The following is a 22642-nucleotide window of genomic DNA, read 5'->3' as shown; positions in this document are numbered from 1 at the left end:
CAAAGTGTTGGGAAGATTACATGTCACTATATCCGCCCAAACCCCAATTTGGTCCAACATGAAAAAGTATTTCTAGCATGATCTCCTCATCCCTTTTCCAAGGCTCAGAGGAGATCCAATTATGGAGAGTTTCTTTTCCAAGACAACTAATTAATTGAATTAAGATTGAAAGCTTTCTAGTAAAATCAAGAGAAAAGAAAGAAGAAAAAGAATGAAAACTATAATTGATCTATCAAATTACAACAGAGCTCCCTAACCCAATGAGAGGGGTTTAGTTGTTCATAGCTCTGGAAATGGAAAATGGTAGGAAAGAGTACATGCTTAACAAAACTAGAAAATGCAGAAAGTAAATATACAGAGTGTAGTTCTCTAAAAGTGCCAACCTTCCCTATAGTTCAAAACTACTCCTATATATACTACTCTTCTTGATCTTCTAGTGAGTTCTTCAAGTCTTGGATATGGGCCTTTGATCTTGAGTTGAAGCAGTTACAATCTTTAGTGGGCTCAGCTTTGTTTGCAGAAAAGTGTTAGTTAGGCATGGGCGTTAGTTAGGACGTTAGTGGCATTAATGTTAAGTGAGGATGTGGGTTCGAGAACGTTAGTGACAATCACCTTTTCCACTAACATTCCAGCCCAAAATGATCAACGTTAACTTCAACGTTAGTGGCACTAACGTGACCACTAACGTGACCACTAACGTGACCACTAACCTTTGTCACTAATGCTCCAAACGCCCCTCCTTCCCACGTTAGAGTTCAAGTTAATTAGATTAACATGGCCACTAACGTGGTAGTGATTGCCATCTCCAACGTTAGTGACAAAGGTGAGTGTCACTAATGTTGGCTTATCATGCTTAGCTCCACGTTATCTCTCATGTTAGTGATCTTAACGTGACCACTAATGTGGGCACTCTTGGGTTGGTCCAACGTTAGTGACAAAGGTGAGTGTCACTAACGTTGGTGATTGGTTCTTCATCTAACGTTAGAGTTCACGTTAATTGGATTAACGTGACTTTTAACGTGGCTTCATTGTGCCTTTGTGGAACGTTAGTGGCAATCACTTTTACCACTAACATTGGAGCTCCTCTTCCTCCTCTACGATAGCTACTACATTAATCTAGTTAATGTGGCAACTAACGTGGGCTATGATGGCTTCGAAGGCGTTATTGGCGATCACTTTTTCCATTAACACTACAAGCTTGTCCCCATTCCACATTAGTGGTCACATTAATTAGATTAATGTGGTTGCTAACATGGCTCCTTCTTACTTCCTTTGTCCTGAAATCAAGCAATTAGAGTGCATCAAAGCTCTGTTCCAAGTCATGAGATTATGCATCATCAATTATATCATACAATTCCCGCCTAATCCCCATGAAATCATGTAAAGTTCACAACAATTGCTTGAATCAAGGTGTAAGTATATTTTCATCCAAAACTTGCTTATTTACTAATAAAATGCATGAAACTACCCTAAAACAGTAAAGAAAAGGTCAGTGAAACTAGCCAACATGCCCTGGCATCACAACACCAAACTTAAAGCTTGCTTTTCCCTAAGCAAGTACTGAAACACAGGAAAAATGAATGAAAGAATAAGATAAACAATTAATCATTATAGAAGTCAAATCCTTGGTTTATGGGGTTTCATACATAGCAACTTAGGTTTATTCCTTCACTGGTTTTCAGGCCTTTATTATGTCCTTGAACACTCACTTGATTGCATCCTTTGAGACTTCCTAATTGGTGATCCTTCCTTCCTTTCCAGGTTTTATTGCATTCTTTTTAGGCTAAGTGCTCTGTAAGAGGGCGACTCTTTATGATAAGCTTTCAGCCAACACTCCCGAACCAGTTGGTTCAAGGTGCTAGGTGTTAAGACACCCCTAAGGACGTACTCCCTCAAGTCTCTTTCCCCCATACATACGCACCACAGGCATATGGTTTGTTATTTTTCTTTCTTGAGACCTTGGTGTCCAGCACCTCTTTGGGTTACTAAGTGCTCTGTAGCAAATGTTACTCTTGAGAGTGGACTTTTAGCTGATAATTTCGGATTAGTTAACCCAAGTTACCAAGTGATAAGGCACCCCTGAGAGCTTATTCATCCAAGCATATCCCTTGGTGCCTAGCCTTATTTCTTATTGCACAGGAACACCACAGACACATGCCTCAATATTCAACCCTTGGTGCCTAGCCTTATTTCTTATTATTTTTCTTTCTTTTTCAACTCTTATTGCTCTTTCTCTTTTCTTATTAGGATCTTATTTTTGTGTTAGTCTCATCGGATGTGTTTCAAGCATGTGGTTTAGAGCATATAGTTGCCTATATACCTTGTTGGCGAACCAACTTAGCTAATTAATCACCATACCACAAACATTCAGACTTTGCTTCACAAGATAACTCCACTCTTGTTTTTCATAACATCTTCTTTTTAATTGACTTAAAAGGACAAGCATACATACAAGAAAGATAAAAATGAAAGCTAGGGCCTAGACCAATACACTTATATGTAAACAACGAAATCTTAAAGACAGAATTGAAAATTCCTAAGCTACTATGGAAGCATGTTCTATTTCATACATGATTTTCCTTATTTAAAGCTTGAAAAAGATAAAACTAAGAAGGAAGGTCCTCTCAGGTTCAGAATCAAAGGAAGTTGAAGCCCCGCTTCTTCTCTCTGTCATACAATCAACAAGGCACAAGCAAGGAAATAAATGCAAAAACTATTCTTGTTAAAAATTGCTATTAGTGTGAGTGATGCAATATATCAAACAGTTAGTGGGTGAGTGGAAAAGATTGTAAACAACTGGAATAAAGGGGTAAAGCGATGGGAAGAAAAACAACTGAAACTGAAAGTAAATTGCTCAAACAGAAATTTAAATCAGCAGAATGAAAAATGCTCAATCTAGTTATCCTCCAACTTAATCATTGTTGATACAAAATCAATCCCCAGCAATGCGCCATAAACTTGATGCACGGAAAATTCGTCTCGTAACAAATTTCCTTCGGCAAGTGTACCGAGTTGTCGTCAAGTAAAAACAACTATAGAGTGAGGTCGAATCCCATAGAGATTGATTGATCAAGCAATTTTAATTAGAGGAATGTTCTAGTTGAGCGAATCAGAATTTTCTTTGAGATTTGCAGAAAATTAAATAGCGAAAAAGTAAATAGCAGAAAAAGTAAATGCTAGAAATAAAGAGCTGAATGTAAATAGCAGAAAGTAAATTGCAGAATCTTAAATGGGAATGGGGGAAATGCTCAAAAAGTAAATGGCATAAATTAAAGAGAATGGGTAAGATTAGAAATGGGGAGTTTGGCTTAGGAGATGTTGCATTCTCCGGATCAAATTCAATTTCATCTCTTCCTCAATCAATGCATTCATTGATCTCCTTGGCAATCTTAAGTGATCGAATTCCAATTCCTTGGTAATCCAATCTCTCAAATCTTGATCAATAGCCAATTCCTTGGTCAATTGCTCATGAGAAGAGATGAAGTATGGTCACTGATTATACCACATGTATTCCCAAATCAAGTATTGGTAGGATTATAGTCACATATCCATCCAAACCTAATTTGGTCCAGCATGAGAAAGCATTTCTAGCATGATCTCTTCATTCCTCTTCCAAGGTTCCAAAGAGATCCAAGTATGAATAGCTTCTTTTCCAAGATAACTACCCAATTGGATGAAGATTGAAAGCTTTCTAGTAAAATCAAGAGAAAAGATAGAAGAAGAAAAATGAAAACTAATATTGATCCATCAAATTGCAGCAGAGCTCCTTAACCCAATGAAAGGGGTTTAGTTGTTCATAGCTCTGGAAAATGAAAACAAAGATGGAGAATACATCATGAAAGTAAAACTAGGAGTTGCAGAGAAAGTAAAATACAGAGAGTAGTTCTATGCCCAAGGCTCTCTAAAGTTTTCCAAAGCTACTCCTATATATACTACTCTTCTGATCTTCTAATTGGCTCTTCAAATCTTGGGTGTGGGCCTCTGGATCTTAAGTTTGAAGCAGTTATCCTCTTTATTGGGCTTAGCTTTGCTTGTAGAGAGAAAATGTGAAGTAGGCAGGGACTTTGGCTTAGGACGTTAGTGGTGTCAACGTTAAGTGAAAGTGTGGGTTCGAGATCGTTAGTGACAATCACCTTTTTCACTAACGTTCCTAACCCAAGTATGATCACGTTAACTTCAACGTTAGTGGCACTATCGTGACCATTAACGTTGCCTCTTGGTCCTTCGCACACGTTATTGGGACCTACCTTTCCCAATAACGTGGATAGTCACCCCTTCTCCCTACGTTAGAATCCACGTTAACTAGGTTAACGTGGCTTCTAACGTAGTAATGCCAATCCTTCGAGAATATTAGTGACACTTACCTTTGTCACTAACGTTCCAATGTGCCCCTACTTCCCACGTTAGAGTCCACGTTAACTAGGTTAACGTGGCTTCTAACGTAGTAATGCTAGCCATCTCCAACGTTAGTGACAAAGGTGAGTGTCACTAACGTTGGCTCATTATCTCTTTATCAACGTTAGCTTCCACATTAACTAAGTTAACATGGGTGTTGACGTTGCTTATGGTGGCTTGTGGTGGTTCACCCCAACGTTAGTGACAAAGGTAAGTGTCACTAACGTTGGCGATCACTTGCTTTCTCCACGTTAGCTTCCACGTTAACTAAGTTAACGTAGGAGTTAACGTGGCTCATTGTGGCTCGGCCAACGTTAGTGACAAAGTTTAGTGTCACTAACGTTGGCTTCTCTTTTGCTTTCCAATGTTAGAGTCCACGTTAACTAAGTTAACGTGGCAACTAACGTGGCCACTCATGAGCTTGGTCCATCGTTAGTGACAAAGGAGAGTGTCACTAACGTTGGCCTTGCTTCTTCTTCCACGTTAGAGTTCACGTTAACTTAGTTAACGTGACTCTCAACGTGGGCTATGATGGCTTCGAGGGAATTATTGGCGATTACCTTTCTCATTAATGTTGCAAGCTAGGTCCCATTCCACGTTAGAGGTCACGTTAGTTAAACTAACGTGGCTGCTAACGTGGTTCTCCTTTGCTTCCTTTGTCCTGAAATCAAGCAACAAAGTGCATCAAAGTTCTAATCCAGGTCATGAGTCATGCATCATCCAATTTGTCATATAATTCATGCAAAATTCTCATGAAATCATGTAAAGTGCACAATGTATGCTTGAATCAAGATGTGAGTGAATATCCACCCAAAACTAGCTTATTTCTTAAGATAATGCATGAAACTACCCTAAAAACAGTAAAGAAAGGTCAGTGAAACTGACAAAAATGCTCTGGTATCACAACACCAAACTTAAAGCTTACTTGTCCCTAAGCAAGTACTGGAGCAAGAGAATGATGAATGGAATTCCAAGAGAAATGAGTCATTCTTGTGGATATCATGTCCCTGGTTTTATGGTGGTTTCATGCATAACAACTTAGGTTCATTCCTTCACTGGCTTTTAGACCTTTATCATGTCCTAGAACACTCACTTGATTGCATCCCATGAGACTTTTATTTATTGATCCTTTTGTTATCATTTCAGGGATTATTTCTGTTCTTAGGCTAAGTGCTCTGTAAGGGGGCAACTCTTTAGAATAAGCTTTCAGCCAACACTCCCGAACCAGTTGGTTCAAGGTGCTAGGTGTTGAAACACCCCTAAGGACTTACTTCCTCAAGTCTCTCCCCCATACATACACACCACAGGCACATGGTTTGTTTATTTTCTTTCCTTGAGGTCTTGGTGTCCAGTGATGACAGGTCATCATATACCCATTTTTCAAGCTAATTTCACTTGTTTTACTAGTCTTTATGCACTTTCTTGCATCCTAAGTAAGTGATTTGGAGTGAAAATGCATAACTTCTTTAAATCAAACAACCACCATGAAATTAATGTTAACTCATGAGGTTTAAGCTGAATTTAATTGATTTTTAATTAATTTATAAGCCTTGTGAATTTAGTGATACTTTGAGTGGTTGTTTTGGTTTATTGTAGGTGAAGAAAAGAAGAAAAGAGGAAGCGTGGCTTAAGAAAGCGTGGCCCAAGAGAGAACAAGTGTGGCGCATTAAAGGAGGAAGCAAGCATTGCCCTCCACAAGGGCACACTGCCCTCTAGGAGGGCAACATAAGGAAACAAGGCTTGAAAGGCAACACTGCCCTGCCCACAACAAGGACAGAGCACAAATTGGTGCCATGAATCAAGAAAATCAAAAACACTGCCCTGCCCTCCTCAAGGGCAATATCGGGCTCAACAAAGGAAGAAATCCAAAGAAAAAGCTCACCATTGCTTGCCACAAGGATCGAACACGGCACCATGAGAAATCAAAGAACTAAGCCTTACTTTGGTGCCAAGAAAATCAAGGAAAAAGTGTAGTGTGTGCATTGCCCGAGTTTCGAACATGGGACTTCAATTAGGAAACATTGCCCTGCCCTCCGCAAGGGCAGGGAAGCATTTTGTTGTCGCACGGTCAGCGCACCATTCTGGCGCACCAAGGGAAGTCTCGGCAGCACCAGCACACGCACGGGCATCATTCTGGCGCACCAAAAATTCCTGCCCTGCCCTCCACAAGGGCAGGGCAGCATCCTGCAGCACCAACACGCACGCACCAAGGCACCAACGGCCGCACGCATCATTTTCTGCCCTGCCCTCCACAAGGGCAGGGCAGCCTTCTGGAAGCAAATTGTTTTGGGCTAAAAATTGAATTAAAAATCCAATTTAATTCATTTTCTTCACCAAATCAAAAGCCCATCCAAATCTCAAGATCCAAGAATAGAAAGTGTATAAATAGGAGCTAGTTTGATGTAATTAGGAACTTTTGGCTTTGAGCTTTAAATCTTTATTTTTATTTTGAAACTTTTAAATTTTCTTTAAGAGACTTCACCAAGATTTCTGAGAATTTGGGAGGAGAATTGATCTCTCTTCTTCCTGGTTCTTACTTGGGCATCTTTACCTTTCTTGTTTGAGTCTTGGGTGTCAAGAATTGAGGGAATTCTGTCTCAATCTCCACTCAAGAGCTCTTTAATTTCTTCTCTGCATAATTAAGTTCAATTACATTCCCTTTACTGCCTCTTCTTTAATTTCTTGTTAATTGCTTTGGGAATTTGGATCTGGGAAGGCAATTGAGATCTAGACTTTGCTATCTAGTCTCTGGAGTCCTGAGATCACATTTTCCTTTTGGTTCTTCTGTGAACCTCTGCTGCAACTCAATTTCCTCTCTGTTTGAATTCTGAGTATTTCCAAGTCATCTTCTGCTTTATTACTTGCTGCAATTTAATTTCCATTGCTTAAATTCTGAAATCCCAATCCTCAAATCCCTTTTTCATTCAAGCAATTTATATTTCTTGCACTTTAAGTTACTGCAATTTACATTTCTTGCACTTTAAGTTTCAGTCATTTAATTTCTTGTTCTTTAAGATTCGGTCCTTTTACTTTCAGTTCCTTTTAATTTCTACAATTCTTCCCTTTCCCCTTTACATTTCCTGTTGTTTAATTGCTGTTGGATACAAAACACTCAACCAATACTTAATTCGCTTGACTAAATCAACCACTAAACTAAAATTGCTCAATCCTTCAATCCATGTGGGATCGACCTCACTCATGTGAGTTATTATTACTTGATGCGACCCGGTACACTTGCCAGTGAGTTTTGTGTCGGATCGTTTTCTGCACATCAAGTTTTTGGCGCCGTTGCCGGGGATTGAAATAGATTGACAATGATTACGTGAAGTGGAGATCTAGATCAAGCACTTTTTCTTTAATTTTAACTAACACACTAACTGTTTGAGAAATTGCCTCTATTAACTCACTAACAGTTTATCTCAATTAACTGCACTCAATTCTCAAGCGTGCTGCTGTTTGTTTATCCTGATTGTTTACGTACCACAGGAAATCAAGTTTTTACAAACAAAGGATATCATGACATGAAGCCACCACTTATTACACTCATCAAGAACAATTGTTCTTATAACGGAAATCCATTGGAAGATCCTCAGCAGCACATTTCCACTTTTCTGAGGACTTGTAATGCTGTCAAAACTAATGGTCCAGATCATGACACTTATAAGATCCTGTTATTCCCTTTCTCATTAAAAGGTGAAGCTGTACAATGGTTTGAAACTCTTCCCCAAGGAAGCATCACTAGTTGGGATGATTTGGTCACCAAATTTCTGGCCAAATTCTCCTCATCCAGACAGATCATTCAGCTGAAAGAGGAGGAATATCTATTCACACAAGGGGAAGAAGAACCACTCTTCAAGGCCTGGGAGAGATACAAGAAAGCAACTGATAAAGTGGACTTCCGAGCTTTTTATGAAGGATTAACCCCAGAAACAAGAAAAGCAGTATATTACTTCTCAGATGGCTTACTCAAAGCAACAACAACTGCCCAAGGAATTGCAAATTTCAATGACAAAGGAGTCATCAACCAACACTCATGCGAGAAACCACAGGATGCAACTTCAGAAAAAGAAGTGATGAAACTTGAAGGAATGAAGGCATCCATGAACCTAAACAAACAAATGCACCATCAAACACAGCAACACATGGAACTGAGAGATAGAAAAGATGATTGCCTGCAGTCTGCTGCAGTGAATGCCCAATTTCCACCATGGAGACCTCATTCTTATCTGAGAACGAGGGAGTCTCAACATCAAGAACAAGGAAGTTTCAACCAGGGCAAATCCATGACCACAAACAACCAACATCACTCACCCACTAAAACCAATCAAAGTCAATACTCACAACACAGTCACTTCCAGACTCATTCCAACTGGAGAAGGACCAAGTACCAAAGTCACAAACCAAGGGACTTCAATTATAACAACCCCAACTTCACAAACCAACAAAGACACCATTATAGTAACAACAACCACTACATGCCACCACAACACCCACCCTTCCACCCTTCAATATCTCACAACCAACCAATCTCACAAGACTCTCAGAGGATCACGAACTTGGAGATCTTAATGGAGAGAATGATGAAACACCAAGAGGAGATAACAAAGAACCAAGAGAGTTCAATCAGAAGAATTGAGGGGTAGATAGCTCAACTGGCGAAGCACTTTGCAGAAATGGGTGAGAAGAGGGCAAATACTTCCCCCAGAACCATTGAAGACAAACCAACTGACAACAAGGATGCTGCAGAGAAGGAAGGATGGAAAAGGGTCATAGAGGAAAGTAAAAAAACCTTGGACAAAGAAAGTACCAGCCAAGAAAAACACAACAAGGAATTCTTACAAGGAGAGACAGAGGATAGAATTAAAGAAAAGCAGAAAACCCCCACTGGAAAATTTTCACTAGGGTATAGAGTAATGATAAATAGTCAAACCATGAAGGTGTTTCCACAGCTGTCTGATCAATACATTGTGACTAAAATCCTTCCACAGGAATTCATAGAAGTCATCAAAAAAGAAACAGGAAGGAAGTTCACAGTAAAGAGAGACAAGCTAAGGCACTGTGGTTTTCAATCTTCATAATCAGCAGATGGAGGATGTCAAGCTAGTGACAATAAAGAAGCACTTATTGGGAGGCAACCCAACCTGAGGTAGTTTTCTTTTCATAGCTTTTTCAATAAAGATGTTGAATCATTGATATGCATTGCAAGGAGCTAAGTTTGGTGTTGCACACCAAAACAAATTAAGAGAGAATGAAAGATTCTAAGTTTGGTGTTCCACCAAAAATTTTAAATAAAAGCACATTCTCACCACTTGCATAATGCTAGCTCCAAGCAATCGAACAAATTTTTCAACTATTTAACTGCTTTCTAGCTTTAATCCCATAACCTTCAGCAAGGATGTAAGGTTTCAAATATGGTTAACTTGTTGCATCAGAGGTAGTGGCAATCAATTAAGTTTGGTGTTCACACACCAGAATCCAAGAGCCACACTCAATTTATGCATACTAACCATACACTTAAGGGCTTGAGAAGCAAGCAACTTTGAGAATTATGCAGGACATGAGTCAACAATTGAAGATATGGTGCATCTTAACTCAAAGAAAACACAATAGAAGGAAGAATCAAAGGTCTGCAACTTCAAAGGTTGTGTCTAAACTTAATCCTTGCTGCTGTGAATTGTTTTGAACATGGGAACCATTATATATCTTGCTAAAGTGTTTATCTAGTTGCAAGTGAAGTTGTTTGATCAAGTATGATAATCTGCATAATGCTTGTCATTCATCATTTAGCTTGAATTTTGTTTTGTTTCCCATATGCTTGAATAAAAGAGATTTTGTTTGAATTGAAAAGTAAAAATCCAATGTTGCATAAGTAGAATGGAAGTCAATGGTGGTATATGTGTTTTATTAAATGAATAACTCATGAAATAAGTGCTGCATAATAACATTTTCATTTAAGTGTAAGCTAGCTTGCTGTTATAAAGGTTCTTATCAGAAAAGAAAAAAGCCCTTGAGAACAAAAATAAAACAGAAAGAAAAGGAAGAAGAAAAAGCCAATGTGGCAAGAAAAAAACAAAGAATAAAAGCTGGACACCAATAGCTTGGACCCTAGGACACATGCCTGTGGTGTTCTTGTACTAGGATATGCTTGGATAAGTAAATTCTAAGGGGTATTTTAAAACCCGGTCACTTAGATCAACTGATTTGGGATGGCCAATTGAAAGTCCACAATAAAGAGCAACCTAGATACAGAACATTTAGTTATCCAAAGAGATGCTGGGCATCAATGATCCTAGGAAGAAGTAGTGAGCTATGTGTCTGTGGTGGAAGATGTTGAGAAAAAAATAAAGCCAAAGGCTACTACTTCAACATTAGACACCAAGCCTTCAAGAATAATAAGCTTGATAAGCAACATGAGAAAAGAAAAGTTAGCAAGGGAGCAAAGAAAGAATAAACCTTATAACAGCAAGTTTAGCAAGCCTTTGAGGAAAATGTATATTATGTAACAGCAACAATAATCGAGTTATCATTATCTGCATAAAAACCCCATGAATCACATTCTGCTATATGCCTAATAAGGATATGTTTCTTTTCTTGTTCATTTCATTTTCTCTTAGTTTTGATGCTTGCTTGGGGACAAGCAAGATTTAAGTTTGGTGTTGTGAGGACAGGACATCATATACCCATTTTTCAAGCTAATTTCACTTGTTTTACTAGTCTTTATGCACTTTCTTGCATCCTAAGTAAGTGATTTGGAGTGAAAATGCATAACTTCTTTAAATCAAACAACCACCATGAAATTAATGTTAACTCATGAGGTTTAAGCTGAATTTAATTGATTTTTAATTAATTTATAAGCCTTGTGAATTTAGTGATACTTTGAGTGATTGTTTTAGTTTATTGTAGGTGAAGAAAAGAAGAAAAGAGGAAGCGTGGCTTAAGAAAGCGTGGCCCAAGAGAGAACAAGTGTGGCGCATTAAAGGAGGAAGCAAGCATTGCCCTCCACAAGGGCACACTGCCCTCTAGGAGGGCAACATAAGGAAACAAGGCTTGAAAGGCAACACTGCCCTGCCCACAACAAGGGCAGAGCACAAATTGGTGCCATGAATCAAGAAGATCAAAAACACTGCCCTGCCCTCCTCAAGGGCAATATCGGGCTCAACAAAGGAAGAAATCCAAAGAAAAAGCTCACCATTGCTTGCCACAAGGATCGAACACGGCACCATGAGGAATCAAAGAACTAAGCCTTACTTTGGTGCCAAGAAAATCAAGGAAAAAGTGTAGCGTGTGCATTGCCCGAGTTTCGAACACGGGACTTCAATTTGGAAACATTGCCCTGCCCTCCGCAAGGGCAGGGCAGCATTTTGTTGTGGCACGGTCAGCGCACCATTCTGGCGCACCAAGGGAAGTCTCGGCAGCACCAGCAGCACGCACGGGCATCATTCTGGCGCACAAAAAATTCCTGCCCTGCCCTCCACAAGGGCAGGGCAGCATCCTGCAGCACCAACACGCACGCACCAAGGCACCAACGGCCGCACGCATCATTTTCTGCCCTGCCCTCCACAAGGGCAGGGCAGCCTCCTGGAAGCAAATTGTTTTGGGCTAAAAATTGAATTAAAAATCCAATTTAATTCATTTTCTTCACCAAATCAAAAGCCCATCCAAATCTCAAGATCCAAGAATAGAAAGTGTATAAATAGGAGCTAGTTTGATGTAATTAGGAACTTTTGGCTTTGAGCTTTGAATCTTCATTTTTATTTTGAAACTTTTAAATTTTCTTTAAGAGACTTCACCAAGATTTCTGAGAATTTGGGAGGAGAATTGATCTCTCTTCTTCCTGGTTCTTACTTGGGCATCTTTACCTTTCTTGTTTGAGTCTTGGGTGTCAAGAATTGAGGGAATTCTGTCTCAATCTCCACTCAAGAGCTCTTTAATTTTTTCTCTGCATAATTAAGTTCAATTACATTCCCTTTACTGCCTCTTCTTTAATTTCTTGTTAATTGCTTTGGGAATTTGGATCTGGGAAGGCAATTGAGATCTAGACTTTGCTATCTAGTCTCTGGAGTCCTGAGATCACATTTTCCTTTTGGTTCTTCTGTGAACCTCTACTGCAACTCAATTTCCTCTCTGTTTGAATTCTGAGTATTTCCAAGTCATCTTCTGCTTTATTACTTGCTGCAATTTAATTTCCATTGCTTAAATTCTGAAATCCCAATCCTCAAATCCCTTTTTCATTTAAGCAATTTATATTTCTTGCACTTTAAGTTACTGCAATTTACGTTTCTTGCACTTTAAGTTTCAGTCATTTAATTTCTTGTTCTTTAAGATTCAGTCCTTTTACTTTCAGTTCCTTTTAATTTTTGCAATTCTTCCCTTCCCCCTTTACATTTCCTGTTGTTTAATTGCTGTTGGATACAAAACACTCAACCAATACTTAATTCGCTTGACTAAATCAACCACTAAACTAACATTGCTCAATCCTTCAATCCCTGTGGGATCGACCTCACTCATGTGAGTTATTATTACTTGATGCGACCCGGTACACTTGCCGGTGAGTTTTGTGTCGGATCGTTTTCCGCACATCATCCAGCACCTCTTTGGGCTACTAAATGTTCTGTAGCAAAGATTACTCTTGATAGTGGACTTTCAGCTGATAATCTCGGGTTAGTTAACCCAAGTTACCAGGTGATAAAGAACCCCTGAGAGCTTAGTAATCCAAGCAGATCCTTGGTACAAGAACACCACAGACACATCCCTCAAGACTCAACCCCTTGGTGCCTAGCCTCTTTTCTTGCTATTTTTCTTTTATTCTTCACTTTCTTTTTTTCTTTCCCTTTTTTTTATTAGGATCTTGTTATTTAGTTCGTCTCATGGGGTGTGTTCAAAGCATAGGATTCAGGACAGATAGTTGTCTTCCCACCTTGTTGGTGAACCAACTTAGCTAACTTATGATTACACCACAAACTCAGGAACTTACTCCATAGTATGAACTCCACTTTGGTCTTTTATAAAACACTCATTCTCTTTTCATTTGATTCAAAAGGACAAGCATACAAGTAAGTAAGGAAATGATGCAGTAATGACATTCAGGCTAGAAAACACAGACTTAAGCTGTGAGAAACTTAAAGACAGAATTGAAAAAGTTCCAACTAACGAGTAACTATTAATCAAAGGTGCATTTGGACTTCCAATTTTAACATTCTCAGTACATGGAATTAAGTAACAATACAACCTTCGGGTGATGGTTTCTGGTTGCCCTCCTCTTTGTCATCATCCATAGTCTTTGCTACTTCACTTTCTTGGATGAAGGTGCACCATTTCCTCATAAGGTTCCTGCAAAGTTATTGGAAGTTGCTTGTTACCGAAACACTTGAGAAATAGTTAGTTTGCATGTATGCTTGTGAACTTCTGAACTGAAGTTGGTGTGTGAACACCAAACTTAGTTCCTTGCCCAGTACAAAAGTTTTCATACATGCAGAGAACCTCATATCATGTTGTTAACAAAACCATTATTAACTAAAGACTAAACTACAACTAAGTGGTTCCCCTGATTAGTTAGAGCTAGCAATGTGTTTTGGGAGGTAGTGTGATTCTAACTAATATCTTTGGTGGAACACCAAACTTAGAATTACACTTTCACTCTTGGATTGTTTTGGTGTGGAACACCAAACTTAGCTCCTCGCAATACCTGGGAAACAACTTGTGATATTTATTGAAATGAAAATGAAAACGAAACTATCTCAGGTTGGGTTGCCTCCCAACAGAGCGCTCTTTTAGCGTCGCCAGCTCGACGATTCCTCCATTACTTGAGATGATACTTTACTCTGGGGTTTTCCCCTATGTTGCCCATATAATGCTTCAGCCTTTGTCCGTTCACAGTGAAAGTCCTCTCTGAACTTTCATCCATGATTTCTATGTGTCCATATGGCGAGACTTTTGTGACAAGAAAAGGTCCGGACCACCTTGATTTGAGTTTTCCTGGGAACAATCTCAATTTGGAATTGTAGAGGAGTACTTGTTGCCCCTTTTCAAAACTCCTGGGTGCAAGATGCAGGTCATGTCTTCTCTTTGCCTTTTCTTTATAAATCTTGGCATTTTCATAGGCTTGTGATCTAAATTCCTCCATCTCTTGTAGCTGCAAGATCCTCTTTGCACCAGCAGCAATGCTGTCAAAATTTAGTATCTTGAGAGCCCAGAGAGCTTTGTGTTCCAGCTCCAGTGGTAAATGACAAGCTTTCTCATACACCAATTGATATGGGGACATTCCAATTGGTGTTTTGAATGCTGTTTGGTATGCCCAAAGAGCATCATCCAGCTTCTTCGACCAATCCTTTCTTGATGCACCCACAGTCTTTTCCAAAATCCTTTTTAGCTCTCTGTTGGATATCTTAGTTTGCCCACTTGTTTGGGGATGGTAAGGTGTGGCAACCTTGTGTTTTACCCCGTATCGTAGGAGGAGAGCTTCTAGTGGTTTGTTACAAAAATGACTCCCTCCATCACTGATGAGTGCTCGGGGGACTCCAAAACGGCTAAAGATATTCTTCCTGAGGAAGTTCATGACCATTTTGTTATCATTCGTTGGAGTGGCAATAGCCTCTACCCACTTGGAAACGTCATCCACTGCTACCAAGATGTACTTGTTTGAATATGAGGTTGGGAACGGTCCCATGAAATTGATTCCCCACACATCAAACAGTTCCAGTTCCAAGATGAAATTTTGTGGCATCTCATTTCTTTTGGGCAAGTTTCCAGATCTTTGGCATTCATTGCAGCTCTTTACTAGTTCTTTGGCATCCTTGAAAAGGGTGGGCCAAAAGAATCCGCTTTGCAACACCTTTGCTGCAGTTCTGTCCCCTCCAAAATGGCCTCCATAGCATGAGCCGTGGCAATTCCATAGGACCTCTCGTTCTTCTTTTTCCGAGACACATCTTCTAAGGATTCCATCTGAATACTTCTTGAAGAGATATGGCTCATCCCAGACAAAATATATTGCATCATTTATGAGCTTTCTTTTTGATGTTTATTGATCCCTGGAGGTAGGGCCCCGGTTGCCTTGAAGTTGGCAATGTCTGCAAACCATGGTGCTTTGTGAATTGTCATCAATTGCTCATCAGGGAAGAGCTCGTTCACACTTGTATCATGTGTTCCACCTTCCTCATGACGGATTCTGGATAGGTGATCTGCTACCTTGTTCTCCACTCCTTTCTTATCTCTGATTTCAATATTGAATTCCTGCAACAATAAGATCCATCTTGTTAGTCTTGGTTTTGATTCTTGCTTGGCAAACAAATATTTAAGTGCTGTGTGATCTGTGAAAACAATCACTTTAGTACCAATGAGGTATGATCTGAACTTGTCACATGCAAAAACTATTGCTAGCAACTCCTTTTCAGTAGTGGTATAGTTTCTTTGAGCATCATTGAGGACTTTGCTAGCATAGTATATCACATGGACTAAGTTTTCCTTCCTCTGCCCTAACACGGCTCCAACTGCAAAATCAGATGCATCACACATCAATTCAAAGGGTAAGTTCCAATCAGGTGGGGAAATGATAGGAGCAGAGGACAATCTCTTTTTTTAAATTCTCGAATGCTAGCATGCATGTTTCATCAAAGATAAATGGTGTGTCGGATACAAGGAGATTGCTCAAGGGCTTGGCTATCTTTGAAAAATCTTTAATAAACCTTCTGTAGAAGCCAGCATGTCCTAAAAACTTCTAATTGCCTTGACATCACTAGGTGGAGGAAGTTTTTCAATAAGTTCCACCTTAGCCCTGTCCACCTCAATGCCTTGGTTAGAAACCTTATGGCCAAGGACTATTCCTTCTGTCACCATAAAGTGACATTTCTCCCCGTTCAAGACCAGATTGGTCTCTTGGCACCTTTTCAATACCAAGGCTAGGTGATTCAGGCAGCTAGTAAAGGAATCTCCGAATACCGAGAAATCATCCATAAAAACTTCAATGAATTTCTCTATCATATCTGAGAAGATAGAAAGCATGCAATGTTGGAAAGTCGCAGGTGCATTACATAGCCCAAATGGCATGCGCCTGTAGGCAAACACTCCATATGGGCAAGTAAATGAGGTTTTCTCTTGGTCACTGGGATCAACCACTATCTGGTTATATCCTGAATAGCCGTCGAGAAAACAATAATATGCGTGTCCTACGAGTCTTTCCCACATCTGATCCATGAATGGGAGGGGGAAATGATCCTTTCGTGTAGCCTCATTGAGTTTCTGGTAGTCTATGCACATCCGCCATCCTGTGACGGTCCTTGTAGGAATTAGTTCGTTCTTCTCATTGGGGACTACAGTGATTCCTCCTTTTTTGGGCATGACATGCACGGGGCTGACCCAGGTGCTGTCTGAGATCAGGTAGATTACTCCTCCCTGCCATAATTTCATAACTTCTTTCTGTACCACTTCCTTCATGATTGGGTTAAGCCTCCTTTGGGATTGAATGGATGGTTTGGCATCATCTTCCAACAGTATCTTATGCATGCATATGGCTGAACTAATTCCCTTCAAGTCAGCGAGGGTCCATCCAATGGCATCCTTATGCTTTCACAATACTTGGAGTAGTTCATCCTCTTGATCTTGGTTGAGGGATGAGTTTATGATTACTGGGTAACTTTCATTCTTTCCTAAGTATGCATATTTGAGAGTGGGTGGCAGTGCTTTGAGTTCAAGTTTGGGTGCCTCTATCTTTTCATTCTCTTCCTTTTGTGCACCTTGTATGCGAATCTCTGTTGTTGCGACCTCTTCACTAGATGTTGACTCCTCCTCTGTTAACTCTTCAGGTTCTTCCTCTTCAAAACTCTCCTGCACTTCCTCTTCAAGTGAGTCCAACCTCATACATTCTCCCAATTGTTCTGGTGGGTAACTCATGGCATTGAACACATTGATTGTCATCTTTTCATTGTGTAATCTCAGGGTGAGATCACCCTTTTGGACATCAATGACAGCTCCAACAGTGGCTAAGAACGGTCTTCCCAGGATGATGGAGGCCTTGGCTTCCTCCTGCATGTCCAGCACTACAAAATCTTCTGGGAATATAAAATCTCCCACTTTCACCAGCAAATCTTCTACTACGCCATGAGGGAACTTGAACGATCGGTCTGCCAGTTGTAAGGCCATTTTTGTTGGTTTAGCCTCCTCAATCTTCATCTTCCTCATCATAGCTACTGACATCAAGTTGATGCTAGCTCCTAAGTCACATAGAGCCTTCTCTACTGTGATTTCCTCTATAATACAAGGGATCTGGAAGCTCCCAGGATTTTTCAATTTCTGGGGCAGTTTATGCTGAATGATAGCACTACATTCTTTGGTTAGTATCACAGTCTCATTGTTCTTCCAGCTTCTCTTCTTAGTCATTAGCTCCTTTAAAAACTTGGCGTAGAGTGGCATTTGTTCTATTGCTTCAGCAAAGGGTATGTTGATTTGTAGTTTCTTGAAGATTTCCAAAAATCTCAAGAATTGGTTGTCATCCCCCTTCTTACTCAACTGCTGAGGGTATGGGACTCTTGGGGCGACTAGCTTCAGCTTTCCTTCTTCTTTTTGCGAACTTGAAATGGAAGCTTGAGCTCCATCTTGCTTTTATTCTTTTTCATTTGAGCCCTCTTCTTGTGGTTTCTGGGAGGATTCCTGCAGTTCCTTCCCACTCCTGAGGGTGATAGCTTGACACTCCTCCCTTTGGTTTGAGTTAGTATCGCTACAAAGGTTGTGACTGGGAATTTGCTTAAATAGGTACCCAATTTGTGTCTCAAGTTTCTTAATGGCAGCATCTTGATTCTGCATATTGGACTGCACTTCCTCTCAGAATACGTTACTGTCTTAGATCTCTTTGCATATGCTTTCAAGTAAGTTCTCAATCCTTGAGAGTCTGTCATCAGAAGGTGATGGTGAGTTGAGATTGGAGGGATGAGAATGGTTAGGTTGGCTTTGGTATAGGTGTTGAGAGGGGTTGTTATGTGAGTGTTGATATGGTCTAGGTGTGGCATGTTGGTGAGCTATGTTGCTGGGATTTGGACGTCTTTGATCTTGGCTTTGGTCTTGTTGATTTCCCCATCCAAAGTTGGGGTGATTTCTCCATCCAGAGTTGTAAGTTTTGGAGTATGGATCATGGACTTGTCTAGGTGAGTTTCCCACATAGTTGGCTTGCTCCCAATCACCTTCTTCTCCTATGTTTACTCCTTCTTGAGTTGGTGATGAGGTGATGGCTACTGCAACTTGGTTCTCTTCCACCTTCTTGGTAAGATCTGCTAGTTGCTTGGTGATCATCTTGTTTTGAGCTAACAATGCATCCATGTGGTTCAGCTCCATTACTCCTCTAGTGTTACTTCTTTCAGAGGCATAGAAGTAGTCATTCTCAGCAACTGTTTCGATGACATCTATGGCTTCTTCAATGGTTTTCTTCTTGTTTAAAGAGCCTCCTGATGAATGATCCACAGCCTTCTTTGACTCATAGGAAAGACCTTCATAGAAGATGTGAAGTTGGATCCACTCATTAAACATCTCTGGTGGGCATCTCCTTGTCAGATCTTTGAACCTTTCCCAAGCTTCATAAAGTGTCTCCCCATCTTGTTGTCTGAACGTCTGCACTTCAGTTCTCAGCCTATTGATCCTTTGAGGGGGGTAAAACCTTGCCAAAAACTTGTTCACTACCTCCTCCCAATTTGTCAGGCTTTCCTTTGGGAAGGATTCAAGCCACTTGGATGCCTTGTCCCTGAGTGAAAAAGGGAACAAGAGCAGCCTATAGACATCCGGGTGGACTCCATTGGACTTCACTGTGTCACAAATCCTCAAGAAGGTGGTTAAGTGTTGATTAGGATCTTCTTGAACACCTCCTCCAAATGAACAATTATTCTGCACAAGGGTGATGAGCTGAGGTTTTAGCTCGAAATTGTTGGCATGTATGGTGGGCTTCTGAATGCTGCTTCCACAGTTTCCTGGATTAGGATTGATATAGGATCCTAAGACCCTCCTTTCATGCCCAGCCCAGTTTGCATGGCCTTCTCTGGCATGATTATGAGCTTCTTCTTCACGATTGTTCTCCAAATTCTCTTCCATGTTGGGTTCGAAGTACTCTTCCTCTTCTTCAGCACCTACTACTCTTTTTCCTCTTGCTTCCCTCCTTAATCTAAGGAAGGTCCTCTTAGGTTCAGAATCAAAGGAAGTTGAAGCCCCGCTTCTTCTCCCTGTCATACAATCAACAAGGCGCAAGCAAGGAAATAAATGCAGAAACTATTCTTGTTAAAAATTGCTGTTAGTGTGAGTGATGCAATATATCAAACAGTTAGTGGGTGAGTGAAAAAGATTGTAAACAACTGGAATAAAGGGGTAAAGAGATGGGAAGAAAAACAACTGAAACTGAAAGTAAATTGCTCAAACAGAAATTTAAATCAGCAGAATGAAAAATGCTCAATCTAGTTATCCTCCAACTTAATCATTGTTGATACAAAATCAATCTCCGGCAACGGCGCCATAAACTTGATGCACGGAAAATTCGTCTCGTAACAAATTTCCTTCGGCAAGTGTACCGAGTTGTCGTCAAGTAAAACTCACTATAGAGTGAGGTCGAATCCCACAGAGATTGATTAATCAAGCAATTTTAATTAGAGGAATGTTCTAGTTGAGCGAATCATAATTTGCTTTGAGATTTGCAGAAAATTAAATAGCGGAAAAGTAAATAGCAGAAAAAGTAAATGCTAGAAATAAAGAGCTGAATGTAAATGGCAGAAAGTAAATTGCAGAATTTTAAATGGGAATGGGGGAAATGCTCATAAAAGTAAATGGCAGAAATTAAAGAGAATGGGTAAGATCAGAAATGGGGAGTTCATTGGGCTTAGGAGATGTTGCATTCTCCGGATCAAATTCAATTTCATCTCTTCCTCAATCAATGCATTCATTGATCTCCTTGGCAATCTTAAGTGATCGAACTCCAATTCCTTGGTAATCCAATCTCTCAAATCTTGATCAATAGCCAATTCCTTGGTCAATTGCTCATGAGAAGAGATGAAGTATGGTCACTGATTATACCACATGCATTCTCAAATCAAGTATTGGTAGGATTATAGTCACATATCCATCCAAACCCAATTTGGTCCAGCATGAGAAAGCATTTCTAGCATGATCTCTTCATTCCTCTTCCAAGGTTCCGAAGAGATCCAAGTATGAATAGCTTCTTTTCCAAGATAACTACCCAATTGGATGAAGATTGAAAGCTTTCTAGTAAAATCAAGAGAAAAGATAGAAGAAGAATGAAAACTAATATTGATCCATCAAATTGCAGCAGAGCTCCCTAACCCAATGAAAGGGGTTTAGTTGTTCATAGCTCTGGAAAATGAAAATAAAGATGGAGAATACATCATGAAACTAAAACTAGGAGTTGCAGAGAAAGTAAAATATAGAGAGTAGTTCTATGCCCAAGGCTCTCTAAAGTTTTCCAAGCCCCTATCTAAATCAAAGCTACTCCTATATATACTACTCTTCTGATCTTCTAATTGGCTCTTCAAATCTTGGGTGTGGGCCTCTGGATCTTAAGTTTGAAGCAGTTATCCTCTTTATTGGGCATAGCTTTGCTTGCAGAGAGAAAATGTGAAGTAGGCAAGGACTTTGGCTTAGGACGTTAGTGGTGTCAACGTTAAGTGAAAGTGTGGTTTCGAGATCGTTAGTGACAATCACCTTTTTCACTAACATTCCTAACCCAAGTATGATCACGTTAACTTCAACGTTAGTGGCACTATCGTGACCACTAACGTTGCCTCTTGGTTCTTCGCACACGTTATTGGGACCTACCTTTCCCAATAACGTGGATAGTCACCCCTTCTCCCTACGTTAGAATCCACGTTAACTAGGTTAACGTGGCTTCTAACGTAGTAATGCCAGTCCTTCGAGAACGTTAGTGACACTTACCTTTGTCACTAACGTTTCAATGTGCCCCTACTTCCCACGTTAGAGTCCACGTTAACTAGGTTAACGTGGCTTCTAACGTAGTAATGCTAGCCATCTCCAACGTTAGTGACAAAGATGAGTGTCACTAACGTTGGCTCATTATCTCTTTATCCACGTTAGCTTTCACGTTAACGTGGGAGTTAACGTTGCTTATGGTGGCTTGTGGTGGTTCACCCCAACGTTAGTGACGAAGGTAAGTGTCACTAACGTTGGCGATCACTTGCTTTCTCCACGTTAGCTTCCACGTTAACTAAGTTAATGTGGGAGTTAACGTGGCTCATTGTGGCTCGGCCAACGTTAGTGACAAAGGTTAGTGTTACTAACGTTGGCTTCTCTTTTGCTTTCCAACGTTAGAGTCCACGTTAACTAAGTTAACGTGGCAACTAACGTGGCAACTAACGTGGCCACTCATGAGCTTGGTCCATCGTTAGTGACAAAGGAGAGTGTCACTAACGTTGGCCTTGTTTCTTCTTCCACGTTAGAGTTCACGTTAACTTAGTTAACGTGACTCTCAACGTGGGCTATGATGGCTTCAAGGGCGTTATTGGCGATTACCTTGCTCATTAACGTTGCAAGCTAGCTCCCATTCCACGTTAGAGGTCACGTTAGTTAAACTAACGTGGCTGCTAACGTGGTTCTCCTTTGCTTCCTTTGTCCTGAAATCAAGCAACAAAGTACATCAAAGTTCTAGTCCAGGTCACGAGTCATGCATCATCCAATTTGTCATATAATTCATGCAAAATTCTCATGAAATCATGTAAAGTGCACAATGTATGCTTGAATCAAGATGTGAGTGAATATCCACCCAAAACTAGCTTATTTCTTAAGAAAATGCATGAAACTACCCTAAAAATAGTAAAGAAAGGTCAGTGAAACTGGCCAAAATGCCCTGGCATCACGCTCTTACCTTTCGATCACTTGATTGATGGCTTGCGTGAGCTGGGAGTAATGCTCCTGTTGCAGCTCCATTTGTTGTTTCTGCCACTCCCTTTGTTGACCCATCCAATTAGATAGTAGTTCTTCTTGATGATCTATCCTTTGAGATTGAACATGAAGTTGTTGTTCTTGTCCCTCCATATAGCTCCTTGCCAGATCCTCAATGGCTCCTTGAATGTGAACCAAATTTATGTTGGTCGGATCATATTGCTTTTCTTGCTGGTACCCTGTTTGTTGGGGTTCTTCTTGGTGAGGTTCTTCTTGGTGATGCTCTTCTTGTGCAGTTCTTTTCCTTATCTGAGGCCTTCTTTGCTGTTGAGCGAGTGCCACATAGTTTATACGCTGGAGCGTAACTAACCTC

At 40.2% G+C, this 22642-nt stretch overlaps 2 protein-coding genes across 2 annotated transcripts; both read right to left on the bottom strand.

The window, feature by feature from the left end:
- Positions 1–13607: 13607 nt before the first annotated feature.
- Positions 13608–16824, bottom strand: LOC130959863 (uncharacterized). The gene is made up of 7 exons (XM_057885326.1): positions 16454–16824; positions 16107–16273; positions 15718–15881; positions 15445–15624; positions 14794–15343; positions 14199–14676; positions 13608–13725 (listed from the first exon to the last, which is right to left on the bottom strand). Exons 1-7 carry the CDS (start codon positions 16822–16824, stop codon positions 13608–13610), a joined length of 2028 nt encoding a protein of 675 aa, XP_057741309.1.
- Positions 16825–16956: 132 nt separating this feature from the next.
- On the bottom strand, positions 16957–17799 carry LOC130959862 (uncharacterized). The gene has a single exon (XM_057885325.1). The coding sequence runs from the start codon at positions 17797–17799 to the stop codon at positions 16957–16959; it is 843 nt and encodes a 280-aa protein (XP_057741308.1).
- Positions 17800–22642: the final 4843 nt, after the last annotated feature.

This window comes from Arachis stenosperma, unplaced genomic scaffold, assembly GCF_014773155.1.
Source record: "Arachis stenosperma cultivar V10309 unplaced genomic scaffold, arast.V10309.gnm1.PFL2 arast.V10309.gnm1.Scaffold_100025, whole genome shotgun sequence".
Lineage (NCBI taxonomy): Eukaryota > Viridiplantae > Streptophyta > Magnoliopsida > Fabales > Fabaceae > Arachis > Arachis stenosperma.
This window is presented reverse-complemented; position numbering and strand designations above follow the sequence as displayed.

Excerpts from the sequence above, each read along its gene's own strand:
- LOC130959863 (XM_057885326.1), bottom strand. The coding sequence starts at position 16,824 with ATGAAGGAAGTGGTACAGAAAGAAGTTATGAAATTATGGCAGGGAGGA. Across the intron at positions 15,882-16,106 it reads TGATGTCAAGGCAATTAGAA|TTGGAGCCGTGTTAGGGCAG; the intron begins GTTTTTAGGACA and ends CTGATTTTGCAG. Across the intron at positions 15,344-15,444 it reads CAGACATTGCCAACTTCAAG|TATTCAGATGGAATCCTTAG; the intron begins GCAACCGGGGCC and ends CTCTTCAAGAAG.
- LOC130959862 (XM_057885325.1), bottom strand. The coding sequence starts at position 17,799 with ATGCCACTCTACGCCAAGTTTTTAAAGGAGCTAATGACTAAGAAGAGA.